This window comes from Asterias rubens, chromosome 3 (assembly GCF_902459465.1).
Source record: "Asterias rubens chromosome 3, eAstRub1.3, whole genome shotgun sequence".
Classification (NCBI taxonomy): domain Eukaryota; kingdom Metazoa; phylum Echinodermata; class Asteroidea; order Forcipulatida; family Asteriidae; genus Asterias; species Asterias rubens.
The window spans coordinates 14,704,430-14,720,252 of record NC_047064.1 but is presented as its reverse complement, the minus strand read 5'-3'; the positions used below and the strand labels follow the sequence as shown (position 1 = coordinate 14,720,252).

General features: G+C 38.6%; 1 protein-coding gene across 1 annotated transcript in view; it reads left to right on the top strand.

The window, feature by feature from the left end:
- LOC117287931 (leishmanolysin-like peptidase) overlaps positions 1–15,823 on the top strand; it is a 37,210-nt gene that overhangs the window by 725 nt on the left and 20,662 nt on the right. The window contains exon 2 of the mRNA XM_033768567.1: positions 10,747–10,884. Within this exon, the coding sequence (XP_033624458.1) occupies positions 10,747–10,884 (138 nt within the window). The remainder of the gene's footprint in view (positions 1–10,746; positions 10,885–15,823) is intronic.

Below are 15,823 nucleotides of genomic sequence, written 5' to 3'. Positions count from 1 at the left end.
TCACCGCCTGTGTGTGTAAGCACCGATTCACGGACCGAAAAAGAAAAAGGTGTATCTCTTAATTTGAGTCATTGTAGACCCAGTGACTGGGGCGGTCCTACTACTTGCCGTCAACTCGCCGACTTGCCGTCAACTCGCCGTCAACTCATTTTCGTGCCGTCAACTCAATAAATTTACATGAAAAATCTATAAAAGGGGCACGGAAGTGTTAAGTCTGGGCTAAACTACATATTTCTCATGGTTTTCGGTAAGCGCTAGATTCCTTCTTTTGAAATGTTGACATTATAATAATTAATAGGCCTATGACCGATAATGTCAAAATTTCGAAAAAAGGAATCTAGCGCCCCAGTCACTGGTTCTAATCTTATTGTGGTAAATTATTTACTATTATATATTATTACATATCGAATAAAAAAAGTGGTGGCATGAGGCGTGATACAGAAACTTTTCAAAATTATTTATGATTAAAACATTGTTTTTGTATGAATTGTAAACTTTTTCAAGTGATTTTCTAAGATACCCGTGCATGATGTGTAGATAGAAACATTAGATAGTGTCTTACTTTCATATGCCGCCTGTGTCTTACAGGTATAACTACAGGGTCCAATTTCATGGCTCTGCTTACCGCCAAATCTGCGCTTACGATCGCGATTCCCCCGAATTTCTGCGCTAGCCTTGTAAGCGTAGAATGTGGAGAACGCACGCGCAGACGCCCAAATTCGCCGCTAACCCGTGAAATACGCTTGCCGTAAGCACAGAATTCCCTGCTTCCGTAAGCGCCGATTCTGTGCTTACGGTAAGCAGAGCCAAGAAATTTGGCCCAGATTGTTTCGACAGACGGACAGACATTCACATACATATTTATAGTTCTGTTTTCAAGAGGAAACAAAATCGTGGTATAGTTGACTTTTGGTACGAATGCAGTTAATTGAGTAAAACACTGACGATGCGCAAAACACTCATTGTAGATCATACAGCTCAGCAATGAGTCAATGACTAGTCCATAGACACTGTTTAAGTGGACTTGTCGTTATGGCAAAAGTACAGCAGCTCCGGTTTACTGAAATTGAGATTACAGGAAATTGAGATTACAATTTAATTCAACTGCATTTATCTCTTCCCCTGAGCCAGAATCATATAAAGTCTTGGTAAAAAGGTATTCTACAGAATGGAATGCCTAAAATGGTGTAATATAATTGCTTCTTTTAAAGACACTAGACGCTATTGGTAATTGTCAAAGACCAGTTCGTCTCACTTGGTGTATCTCAACATATGCACAAAATAACAAACCTGTGAAAATTTGAGCTCAATCGATCGTTGAAGTTGCGAGATAAAAAATGAAAGAAAAAACACCCTTGTCACATGAAGTTGTGTGCTTTCAGATGCTTGATTTCAAGACCTCAAATTCTAAATCTGAGGTCTCGATATCAAATCCGTGGAAAATTACTTCTTTCTCGAAAACTACATCACTTCAGAGGGAGCCGTTTTTCACAATGTTTTATACTATCAACCTGTACCCATTACTCAGAATCAAGAAAGGTTTTATGATGATAATAATTTTGAGTAATTACCAAAAGTGTCCATTCAAATCAATTCAAGAATACATTTTATTTCCATACTTCCATAAAAGAATAACAACAGTTACATGTATTAGGAGTAAAGCAAAACATATCATTAAGTAAGAGTAAACATGAATAAATTAATAGAGGGCGGGGCTGTTTTGGTAAGCATTTAGCTTGTAAAAAACATCCAGACAGACAAGAAAACAAGACAACCAGACAGGCAGACAAACAGACAAAAGGGCAGATGAACATAATACATGACACAATGAATTCGTAATAAAAGCGACAGGATGCCAGAACAGTTTAAGCTGAAATTAAATCACATTGAAAATTAAAGTGTCAAATTACGTTAAATTGCTTTAAAAAAATAAGCTGGTCCCAGTGGTCCGTTGGTGCTGCAAGTTATGTTCAGGCTTTTTTCCCCCCTTTTTGTTTATACCATACATGTAGATCTTGTTTTGCTACTAATCTGTTAACTTCAACTTCAGACTTTGGTTTTATTTGGAATGTGGAAAATTGTTGCAAGTATTTTTTAAATGATTCAAATGGAGCCAATCGCAAGTTAGATTTGAATGATGTGGTACAATGAATACCAGACCTACCAAGTCTCACGCATTAGGCGTGAGACTCACGCATTTGGGCTCTGTCTCACGCTCACACGCACAGCAACTATTTTCTCACGCATTGGGGCCAGACACCGGGGAAATTTTTTTTTAACGACAATGCCTTGCCAAATCGCCGGGGGGGGGGGGGGGTGGTGGTGAGCTTTGAAAAATTTCACACATAGCTGGCCTCTGGACTTGGCATCTCTGGACGAAGCTTAGTCACATGTGACTGCTTTTACAATGTGAATTCCTTTGACTATAGAGATAGAACTTGTCTAGTTCAAATGGTTCAGGGCACGTTTTTGTGTGATTTTGTAAGCAACCTTAGACACAACACACAATTCTGAATGAACATGTCACATGTTATTAATGGTAAAATCGTACCATGTTTTATTGCCCATCCTGAGGTTGTTGAACAATAGCTTGCCCGGATCATGTGATGTACATTACAGAAATGTCCAATTAGAGTAATCTCCTGTGGCCAATTATGTCACGGGCATGGCACCAAACATGATACTAAATCGTACCAGCAAAATGCTTACTTCAAATTTTCTGCAGCCATCTATTTGTCAGAAAGAAATGATACACGGCTTCAGATCAAGTGGTTCTTTTGCAATTACTACCCTATCTTAGTCACAAATGACTGCCTTTACAATATGTGAATTCCTTTGACTATAACGTTTCTAGTTCAACAAATGGTTCAGGACACGCTTTTGTGTGATTTTGCAAGCAACCGGAGACACAATACACAATTCTGAATGAACACATGTTAATGGTAAAATCGTACCATGCTTTGTCCAATCTGAGGTTGCTGAACAACAGCTTGCCCGAATCATGCAATGTACATTACAGAAATATCCAATTGGAGTATTCTCTTGTGACCAATCAAGTCATGGCACCAGACATGATTCAAAATTTAACCCGCAAATTGGCTCACTTCAAAGTTTCTGTCAGACATTGTTTTACTAATTTCTCAAAAACTACAGCACTTCAGTAAATAGTATTTCAAGGGAGGCTTTCTACTATCATTATCTTCAAACTGTGCAAGTTTAACGTAATCTTTAAGTTTTGTGTTAGAAAAAAGTACATTGACCCTTTAAAGCCATTGGACCCTTTCGGTTCAGAAAAAAAATTAAAAGTTCACAGATTTACAAATAACTTACAGAGTTTACAGAAAGCAATGGTGAAAGACTTCTCTTGAAATATTATTCCATGAAATGCTTGACTTTTTGAGAAAACAGCAAAACAATATAAATTCTCGTTAACGAGAATTACGGATTTATTTTAAACACATGTCATGACACGGCGAAACGCGCGGAAACAAGGGTGGGTTTTTCCGTTGTTTTCTCCCGACTCCGATGACCGATTGAGCCTAAATTTTTCACAGGTTTGTTATTTGATATAGAAGTTGTGGTACACAAAGTGTGGGCCTTGGACAACACTGTTTACCGAAAGGGTCCAATGGCTTTAAGGCAAACCTCAACTATTTGTGATAGGCCAAATGTCTAGACTGTGGTTCTGAATCATCCCTTTCATGATATATAAACACGTACAACTCACTCTTTTATTTCATAAAGTACACTAACAAGTAAACTTTAAGGCAATGTTAGGTCATACCATAGTATACAAGTACTCCAAAAATTAATGGATGACCCTGAAAACTTTTTAAAGTAGGTAAAAAGCACAGCAGCTGTCGATTTTTTTGAGAAAGGATTCCCTTCCAAGAAATTTGTTTTTTAAAATTTTGTACCCTTATACATTTGAATCTGTACATTTGAATCTGAGAAACAATCACGCATGAATCAAATTCTCGGATAACTGAGGGATGGTGTCCGCTTGCAACTGCTGCAGCCAGATAGTTTACTGAGCACTGTAACCTCACTAAACGTGGATGGATTTCACTTTTTTGGTAACAATACGGGGACATTTTTTTGCTGGGTTCTCAGCAAGCACAACCCTGTTCAGCTGAAACTTTTTTAACTTTGACTTTTAGTGTATCTTTGTACTTGCTTATGACCCAACCTTTATGAGCACAATTTCATAGAGCTGCTCTTCGGAGAACACATTACTGAGAAACAAAAGAGGAAGTCGTGAGTCAACAAGGGCTCACCCCGCATCTTGAAGTACCAGTCATAACAGGAACAGGAAGCCCATTTATTGTTATTCTTGATGGATACTATTATGTTTCATAGAAAAATAGAAATCGTAGAAATTGATGCTCACTTATAAAAGGGTGAAGCAGTTAACCATCATTGGTATTTGGTAATCATGATTCAGCCCTTTGTTGTTGTTGTTGTAACAAACATTAAGGGCTCCTTTATGTGGGAAATTACTGAAACATTTTAAGGGACTTAAGCCATGTTCATACTTCCTGCGAATGCGAATTCGATGCGATTTTGACAAGAGAGTTGCTAAGCACAACTCAATACTATGAATTATTTGTTGCGAATTTGTAACGTCAACATTCGTATCGCATTCGCATTTGCAGGAAGTATGAACCGGGCTTATAAAGGCAGGGTAAACTCTTGGTTGTTGTTAAAGGCAGTGGACACTATTGGTAATTTAGTCAAAATAATTATTAGCATAAAACCTTACTTGGTAGCGAGTAATGGAGAGCTGTTGATAGTATAAAACATTGTGAGAAACGGCTCCCTCTGAAGTGGAGTAGTTTTTAAGAAAGAAGTAATTTTCCACGAATTGTGTTTTCGAGGTCACGAAATCAAGCATCTGAATGCACGAAACTCCGTGTGACATGGGTGTTTTTTCTTTCATTATTATCTCAGAACTTCAACAACCAATTGAGCTCACATTTTCCAGGTTTGTTATTTTATGCATATGTTGAGATACACCAAGTGAGGAGACTGGTCTTTGACAATTACCAATAGTGTCCATTGTCCACTTGATTTACCCCAATGATATAATGCATAAAATAAGAAATTTGTGAAATCTTGGGCTCAATTGGTCATCAAAGTTGCAAGAAAATAATGAAAGAAAAAACACCGTTGTTTCTCAATCTTAATATAAACCACAAGGGAAACTGACTGGGTAAATTTGTAAATGATTTTTGGGGGTTGAACAAAGAATCGAACCAACGACCTCCGGATTAATGTGCTGGCGCTCTACCAACTGAGGTATCTAGCCCTGTATTGGCGGTGTCCCTATATTGTCAATATCTTTGTTCGGGGGTGCCAGTCAGAAGCCATACAACCGTTAACTGCCGTGTAGCCAGGGATCACACCCAAATTACGATACAACCTGGGAAGCGGCAGCTAGGGGATCACCTTAAGGGGATGCGACTTTTTGTTTCTAGTCAATTCTTTGTTCAACCCCAAAAATCATTTACAAATTTACCCAGTCAGTTTCCCTTGTGGTTTATATTGATATCTGAAACAAAAAGTCTGTACCAGTATGTTTTTTTGGTGCATCAATGACCAAATAGATAATAACAATAAAAAACTGTTCCGTTTCACTGGTTTCACATCATGTAGGTTTGGTTCACACATATCCTGAGGTGCTCAAAAACACTCTCAGTTGAAGCTGAAAAGAAAATCTGTCTGAATTTTAATAATAGTTTTTGTAGAGCAGGTCCATGAGCGGCGTTTGCAGCGGTTACCGGTGCTATATAAGTTTCCATAATTATTTTTTGAAAATTGTATTTATAAACTCTATGAACACCTGCCCTTTTGTATTAAGCTCTGGAATTATATAAAGTTTAATTTTTTTTTTTTTACAAAACAGAACCATAGGTTGGATAATGCTGCTGAGAAAAAAACAGATGTCATACGGTGAAGGGTTTGATTTTAATCTAAAATGAAATAGTTAAAGATGTGCTTTGATGCGCCTGAGATGAGAAACATAATGACTCTTTAATTTAATCCTAAGTTAGGAAGAGTGTTGTGAAATCGACTGCTGGCATCTTAATTACGTGGCCCAGTGGATAAGAGCACTAGACTTAGCTCTTGTGGTTTCTGATTAGGGTTATTTTAGGTACTTAACATACCATAGAGCAAGGAAACATACAGACCAAGACACTGGACACAATTGATAATTGTCAAAGACCAGTCTTGTTACTTGGTGTATCTCAACATATGCATAAAATAACAAACCTGTGAAAATTTGAGCTCCATTGGTCATCGAAGTTGGATAATAGTGAAAGAAAAAACACCCTTGTCACACGAAGTTGTGTGCTTTCAGATGCTTGATTTCAGGTCTCGAAATCAAATACATGGAAAATTACTTCCGTCTCGAAAACTTTGTTACTTCAGAGGGAGCCGTTTCTAACAATGTTTTATACTATCAACCTCTCCCCATTACTCGTTATCCAGTAAGGTTTTATGCTAATAAATATTTTGAGTAAATACCAACTAATGTCCACTGCCTTTAAACAACCATTGGAAAATGGGTTCCATTTCTGAAGTTGATCCCTCCCTTTAAAGTTACTATCAAACATTCTGCTGCATCAATTGTGTAACCTTTGACTATGCAATAGCTGAAGAGGTCAAGGCAACTATCCAGACATTGGAATAATTATACAGTATGATGAGGGTTTTCACCCAGGATTTCGCAAAATGCTGAATGGACAGGAGGTCCACAGAATGTTTATTAGCAGCTGGTTAACGTACAGGTTGTAAGAGCCTAAACGCCGAGTCACACTGCAGCGATAACGAGAACGATAACGACCACGACGCACAGCGAACGCATTGTGCTGGTTGAATTGCTCCACGCAGAATACGCACACCCTCGTTATCGTTCTCGTTCTCGTTATCGTTATCGCTGCAGTGGGACTGGGCCTTAACAATACTGCGCAATCTGGACCATCTAAAACAGAAAATTATTTACAACTTTGGTGAATCAAAATCAAATAATAAATACTTAATATTTGAATTTTGTTGACATCGGCCTCAATTTGCGTGTATTGGCCACAATTGTTATGTGTTACCATGGTTACAGTCATTTCATTTCATTTTATTTGCCAGCAAACATGAAAAAACACAAACATGTATTAAAAAATTGCACATCAAAGATTTACAAGAAAAAGCAATATTACAATGGTTATAAAAAGAGAACAGCAAAAAATATGCAAAAACACTAGCAAATTACTGAGAAACCTGGCCTGGCCGCGGGCAGATATAAGGATTGTGTAGGAAACACCTCCAGTGGGGGTGGAACACAAAACACTACAGACGAAAAAAAAGACAAGAACCCTGGCAGGGAAAGCCAATAGTCACTTATTTGATTGTGTATCGGTCTGAATTTGCGTGTATTGCCCAGATAAGCAAGTTTGTGCATAGGGAGTCGGTGATACTGCACAAAATAATTTGTAAAGCTCATTAAAGGCAGTGGACACTATTGGTAATTACTCAAAACAATTATTAGCATAAAACCTTTCTTGGTGACAAGTAATGGGGAGAGGTTGGTGGTATAAAACATTGTGAGAAACAGCTCCCTCTGAAGTGCCATAGTTTTCGAGAAAGAAGTAATTTTCCACGAATTTGATTTCGAGACCTCGAAATCAACCATCTAAATGCACACAACTTCGTGTGACAAGGGTGTTTTCTTCTTTCATTATTATCTCGCAACTTTGATGACCCATTGAGCTCAAATTTTCACAGGTTCATTATTTTATGCATATGTTGAGATACACCAACTGTGAAGGCTAGTCTTTGACAATTACCAATAGTGTCCACTGCCTTTAATTACATATTTAGCAAGTTCAATCGCAGGTTAAAGAGTGTAACTTTGATATTGCTCCAAATCAGTCTGGAAAGGTGCAGCTGAAAATGTTACCTTTAAAGACACTGGATACTATTAGTAATTGTCAAAGACCAGTCTTCTCACTTGGTGTATATATCAACAAGATGCATAAAATAACAAACCTGTGAAAATTTGAGCTCCATTGGTCATCGAAGTTGCGAGATAATAGTGAAAGAAAAAACACTCTTTTCACACGAAGTTGTGTGCCTTCAGATGCTTGATTTTGGGACCTCAAATTCTAAATCTAAGGTCTTGAAATCAAATTCGTGGAAAAATACTTTTTTCTCGAAAAGTATGTCACTTCAGAGGGAGCGCTACTATCAACCTCTCCACATTACTCTTTACAAAGTAAAGTTTTATGCTAATAATTATTTTGAGTAATTACCAATAGTGTCCACTGCCTTTAAAGCTTGTGTTTATTGAAAAGCAGATGCTGGTACAATGAGCAGCGGACTGTGTATAATCATGCGGCACTTTTTCACATGGATGGATGAATGTTGCGTTCACTCCGGTGGAGCAAATTAGAGAGGGTTTGTAATTCTTTTACAGGCAGACAATTTTCTACATCCAGTTGGGCATGCTTTCTCATGTATAGAAAAGACTGTGAGGACATTATGCTTTTAATGATGGTTTTAGAAGATAAGTAGACAAAAGGGTAGATGACTGATTATTTTGAATGCATTTATATCAAAATAATACATTTAGGGTCTACAAGTGTTATTTCATTTACTTGATACTATCTCAGATGGACCTTGTTTTTGAAGAATTGTTCACAAATACCTCGTACAGTTTCACTATTCCTATTGGTCGAGAGCGCGTCATGTAGGGGGGTGTTTAAACAGTTGATAATGAACAGTGTTTATGGCCGGTTGTGAGCGGATACTCCACGCTGGTCTTGGTGCAAGACGTTTCTTGTTACGGGCGAGCGGGCGCGCTCTGTGTGAAAGGAAAACGAGAACTTGTTGCACCAAGACTATACGCGCACGAACGGAACCGGAAACTGTCATAAATAGGTTTCTCAGTCAAAACAATGCAACACACGTGCGTCGTACATGTACATACAGAGCTCAATCATGTCGGAAACGGATAAGTTTTACAGAGTTTCTTACTTTATTACGCCTTTTAACCAAAACAGCATTTATGAATGGGAATGAAAGAGTAGTGACGCGTTCTTTAACGGTCGTATAAAACCTTGCAGGGTTGTTGCCAAGTGATAAAGGCCCTTGCCTTCGGCTCAGGCCTTTATCAAACGGCAACGACCCAGCGTGTTTTAAACAGTCGTGAAAGAACTCGTCGCTACACTTTTATTCCCTTAATAATGGAATTAACTTTTATCTGTGAGTTTTCAGACTCAGTAATTGAAAACTAATTAAAAAATAAAACTGCTGGTGCAATACTTTTTCAGAATTTGATGCTTTTATCTGGCTATTATTGAATATTGCTTTTTAAACAGTAATCTGCTAAGCATGCTGAGCAAATACATTTGTGTGGAACCAGTCAATAACACTGCTCTTTTGGCTGGTAACCTGTGCCCAATTTCAAGGCTTTGATAAAGAGCAGAGCAATAAGGCCCTGCTACATGTATTTGCAACTTTTATAAGCGTTTTGGTATTTTGTAAATGATAGCATAAAGGAAAGACTTTAGGTCCAGTCTGTAATGATAATTTGTTCCGTACTGATTACTGTGCATCCAGGAGAAAGCAAACTAATTAGATTTCGCAAGGTTCATTCAAGCAGAATGACGTTCGACAGAATTTCCAAATTGCCATGAAAGGTTGTGAAGTCAAGCAGTGTACGGCCCTTAATGGCAAAACAGCCTTGCTAGAAAAATGACATTTTGAGAAAAAGCAAGTACAGAGGTGTTCGGTTTTGCCACTAACCGGGATGAAAGTGTAAAAATAGGAAAATATGCCAAGATGGAACATTATATAAACGATGTGACCGATGTTTACATTCAAACCGCCCTCTGTTGACAAAACACTATATACGTCATGTTTAGCCGGGCAAATGGCCAAAAGATGCATATAGTCATGGTAAGACTGCATACACTTTCTAGCTGGCTGCCAAAACACAAAGGTTTTGCCCGGCGGTATGCGCGCCAATCATGTTATGGTTTTTGTGTGACGTCAGAGGTCACATCGTCTATATTCACATCCAGACATAGCATGCCTTTGAAACATAAGAAAGGGAAAATCACCCACAATTTACTGGGAAAACATAAAATAATTTTTGAGTTTGGCTGTTTTGCCCGAGAAGGGCAGTGTAGCAGATGAAGAAGGTGAATTTGGGGTTTTTAGCATTAAATCACCACTCCACCCTTTGAGAATACACGTAGGCCTTGGTGCCCTTGCTCTTTCAAAACAAAAGCATGCATGCCTGTAAACCATAAGGGAAAACTGACTAGTTAATTTTTTAAAACTCACCCAGTCATTCTCCCCTGTGTTGTATTTCTTGATATTAAAATAGCCAAAAATCCCATCCCTTTTAGGTGATTGCCTGGCTTCCGCTTCCCAGGTTGTATCATAAACTCGGGTGTGATCCCTGGCTACAAAAACATGACAGTTACCGATTATATGGTTCTGGCTGGCGCTGGCCCCGAACAAAGTTACTGACAGGAATATCACCAACATAGGGCGGAAAAAATCATTTTGAAAAGCTCAGTTGGAAAATAAACCAGGTGTCATTGGTTTAAGTCCTGCTCCAGTGAATTTTTCTTTTTTTTTAAAACCCAATTTAGAATTTGTATTTATAAATAAAGCCCCAACAATATTACCCCAAATACTTCCCCGGGAATTGACTCCTGAAATATTGTCTGACATTTGCAGATAAAGTATGGCGTTCATTTGGACCAAACACCAACAGGCCGATTAAGAAAAAGAAGTGCGTCTCATCCCCTACGCATCCATGTGGAATATGAAGATGATGTTGATAAGCTACCTGCAGCTACCTCTTTTCTAGTCAAGGTAATGTCCGTTAGGTTCTCCCCAGGATTTGTAAAAACTTTCAGGGGGCATTCTGGAACCCAAAGTTGCAAGATTGGCCGAAGCACACTGAATTGAAACAATTTGCAACTTTTCTAAGCGTTTTGGTATTTTGTAAATGGCCCCATGAATTATGATACCATAAAGGAGAGACTTTGGGTCCAGTCTGTAATGATAATTTGTTATGTGGGTGTTTACTGTGCATCCAGGAGAAAGCAAACTAATTAGATTTTGCAAGGTTCATTCTGGCAGCATTTGTCGGAATGGTTTTATGTTATATAATGTATTCAGTACATTTATTTCAATGCTGTCATACAAAACAATAATACAATAGCGTACATTTATGTCGAAATTAAAACAAGCAATATAGTATATAATGAGGTATGATTAGGTACACAATACTTCAAAAAAAATAAACAAGTAGTAATTTAAAGACAACATTTAGGTGTAAGGTTAAAGCCATTGGACCCTTTCGGTACAGAAAAACAAAAAAAGTTCACAGATTTACAAATAATTTACAGGGTTTACAGAAGGTAATGGTGAAAGACTTCTCTTGAAATATTAGTCCATGAAATGCTTTACTTTTTTAGAAAACGGTAAAACAATATAAATTCTCGTTAACGAGAATTACGGATTTGTTATAAACACATGTCATGATACGGCGAAACGCGCGAAAACAGGAGTGGGTTTTCCCGATATTTTCTCCCGACTCCGATGTCCGATTGAGCCTAAATTTCCACAGGATTGTTATTTTATATATAAGTTGTGATACACGAAGTGTGGGACTTGGACAATACTGTTTACCGAAAGTGTATAATGGCTTTTAGCAAAATCCTTTTGTGCCCTAACCTGTTGACAGACAAACATGATACTAAGGAACACAAACAAAGACAAAGACAAGGGACAACATGGTCAGACGATAGGTGTAGGCATACAAACAACACAAAGGCGAGTCATCATTAAATGGGTTGTTCTAAAACCCCCTCGACCCACGACCCCCTCGACCATCGACTTTTGCGCGATCTTTTTTTTTGTACACCGAAATTGCCACAGTTCACAACCTCAGCCAATCACACACAAAATTGTGTATGCTGACATCGACTACCATGCCTCGCACATCACAACAACACAGCGTACGAGACACGTAGTATGCACGAAGCAAACTTCGCATGATTGGCTGCCGAGATCGGGCCTGTGCAATTGTGATGTACAAATAAAAAACCGCTGTATTTCCACGTGTGTCTCTTGGCCGATCCAAGATTATTATCCCAACTGGGAACCTGCATGTACCGCCCGAGTACGATTACGGCCAATTCATCAGTGATGATCAGGCGGACCCATTTCCGGCCGATCGCTCTCGTCCTGTGTACTATGGTACTACTAGTTGCTCTATAAGCGGAGCTCAAGGTTGTAGATCCGACCATGGAGTTAGAATTCTACCTCCATGACCCGCCCGACCGACCGAATGGCCACACGGTCGTGCTTGGGGTCCCCAATCGGTGTGCACTTGTCGTGCGGAAGCGGGGAGTAAATACTCCCAATTCTGTGTGGCTGATGCAGATAATATAACCGCAGTCTCAGACTTGAAGTCAAGTCTAGTCGTGGAAGGAAGTTGCGTCGCGGATCACACACTGTGAATTCTAAATCGGAGACTTAATTCTTACTCGGCCGTAAAGCAACATTTTATGAATTCGGAATTGGGACATTCTTCGAACACGGGGTGGACGTCGGAGAGTCGTGGGTCGTGGGTCGAGGGGGTTTTAGAACAACCCTCATTAAATGGACTCGTACGTTTCCCTATATTAATGGTTATGTGTGTAAGCACTGTATGCTCAGTTCTTTTCTGACTCCTGTACAAAAAATCACAGGTATTTTTGCTCGGGTGGGATTCGAACCCATGACCCTTGCAATTCTAGAGCAGTGTATTACCATATAGACCACCAAGATTGCCAGTTATTAATATATAATTGTTTTTACAAAGCTCTACTGTGCCATAAGTAGCATTCATAAATACCTCAGTGTCACATAACCACGGGATGTGGCTCCAAACAACAAATGTAAGAAAGACAACCAAGCCATGCACTCATGAACCGCACCCTAAACTAAGGCTACAAGGAATTCTTAAACTCACCCAACCATGGCACCCACTCTACAGAACAATAGTCACCTCTCAATGCACACACATACACCCTACATCAGCCCACTCATGTCTTCCCAAATAAGGACTTGTTCACTCAACTGGAGTTCACTGACTGCATCACAGAACTAAATGAATATTCATTGGGTCTCTAAACTCTTGACCAATAAAATAAATGAGGGAAATATTATGGTTTATTTACAACACTAGATCACTTGTGACACTCAGACAGTTTCGCTATTTCTATTGGTGGAAAGCGCGTCACGTGGGTGTGTATAAACCTTTGTTTATGACCAGTAAAAAGTGTTGAAACATTTTTATTTTCATTTTAAATGGATGTTTTATGATTTATGAGAGTTTGATCCTGTAAAAAAAATGTGCATATTTCATATTCCACATTTTGCACGTATTAGCTTGATTATTAGCTTGTGAGTCGTGCTTGAATGGTTTCTCAGTTTTTTCTGAGGGTCGGTATCTGTTAGCAAATGCTTTGGCCAGAGTTGTGGCTGGTACCTGCTGTCTCCTTCCTAAACAAGGATGGATTCAACGTTCTTTTGAAAAAAACAGTAACAGTTTGTTGCTGTTTTCTCAGACTCTGGATTTAGCTGAAAATTGTCAAGCGATTTTTGTTTTTGTGTGTGTGTGTGTGTGATAATTTTGTCTATCACCACACACTGACAAAAACAATCTATGAACTTCAGAGGCCTCAAAAAGTCCATGGCACACACAGCAATTGCCCTGGTGCCCTGTGCTTTTGCTGCAATGCCCTTTGCAAAGTTTAAGAGCAAATGTACATTATCATTTGCCTCAACGAAAGCCCCTTACCAGAGGAAAATTGCCATGCCTCTTCAAGAACGATGTACAAAACCTGTACACAATTTCCCTTTTATAGCCGAGAATGTATCAATTGCCACTCAAAAATCATCAGCTTCTACTCAATGTTAGCACTTAGTGTGCACAAAATAAGCTTCTGACTAAAAGTTGCTGGATGAAATCGATCCCTATATAAACCTTACCTTACCTTAAAATGGATACATAAACCTTTAGGGGAAAAGTTAAAAGACCACAATCTCCCTTTAAGGTTGATGCCTTCCTCTAAAGGCCGAGTCACACTGCAGCGATAACGAAAACAATAACGATCACGACGCAAAGAGAAAGCATTCTATTGTTTGAATTGCTCCACGAAGAACACGAACACGCTCATTCAACCAATGGAATGCATTATCTCGTTATTGTTATCGTTCTCATAATCGCTGCAGTGGGACCTAGCCTTTAGGAATTCATTTTTTCACATTACTTGATTTTTCTCCACTTACATGTACTTATAATGTAATTCCAGTGGACATAATCTGGCTATAAAATGTTGTACTTTCTACTCAACACCAGGATTATAAACCCTCGAATGCCCACAAATTGTTGTCATGAAACAAGTTAAACTGTTCTGACGATCAACATGGATTTTGACTTTTGACTCTCAGATTAAATCAATGCATTGCTGGGGAAAGATGTGGAGTTACCATGGTAACCCAAAGCTCTGTTGTGCTCCCGTTAAATGTCATTACTTGCGCATCAAGCTGGTAAGGCTGGGAGGGACGGAGTCGCTTGGGAAATGCAAAAGTGACGGTTATGTCTTGCCATCTGTTTTCACCATCATGAAAGTATATTAAGAATGTAACAGATAATTATGGGTTCATTAACGTTCCTGGTCAAATAAAGGGCGCCGGTTTGAATGGGTGGGGGGTGGGGTGTTCTGTGAGTCAATGGTTCTAAAACAGCACAAACACAAAATGATTTTTCTTGCAATGCTACTATTGATTTGAGTTGAAGGCATTCTTTGGTCGTTCAGACCAAGTAACACTGGGAGTGCTCAGTAAATTAAAGCGAGCATTGATTACTCAAGAGTGAGTGAAGAATGCCGGCCATTTGGATGTTGGCAAACTATCCAGAGCTTCTTAATAGAATGTAGGATGCCGCTAGAAACTGAAAAGCAAATACTGTTGCCATGGTGACTCGATGGTTAAGTTCAAAAGGTGACTCTCCTTGCTTTGAATTCTTTGGATATCCGTTCTTTACTCGTTAGTCAATGATTCCGTTGACGCACATTCTGCCTACATTGTTAGTCTCAATGTACAATTTGTTGAATTTTGTAATCACGTGATACGAAAAACCCAAATAAAACAAAAATTACCAAAACTACATGAGCAAAATAGAAAACCTACACATAGTCCTATAAGTTGCTGTTCATACATAAAAAAGGCAAATAGTAAAAAAGAAGAATGAAGAATTGAAGAATGTTTTTGTTTAGTTATTTGTTTTGTAAATCTTTCTGTCTTTGAGGGGGGGGGAAGGCATATCTCAGAATTATGGTCGGAAGAAACAACTAAAATAAATAGAACCTGGTAGTTTGTGTCAAAGGCACTGGACACTATTCATAATTACTCAAAATAGTTATTGCCATAAAACCTTACTTGGTAATGAGTATAAATGGGGTATAAAACAAAATTGAGAAACAGCTCCCCCTGAATGCTGAAGTAACGTAGTTTTTGAGAAAGAAGTAATTTCTCACTAAAATATTTGAATTTGATTGAGTCCTTAAATTAAGATTTTGAGTTCCCGAAAATAAGCATCTGAAAGCACACAACTTGTGCAACAAGGGTAAATTTTCTTCCATTATTCTCTCGCAACCTCAACGACCAATTGAGCTCAAATTTCACAGGTTTGTTATTTTATGCATAATTATGTTGAAATACACCAAATGAGAAGACTGGTCTGTGACAATTATTA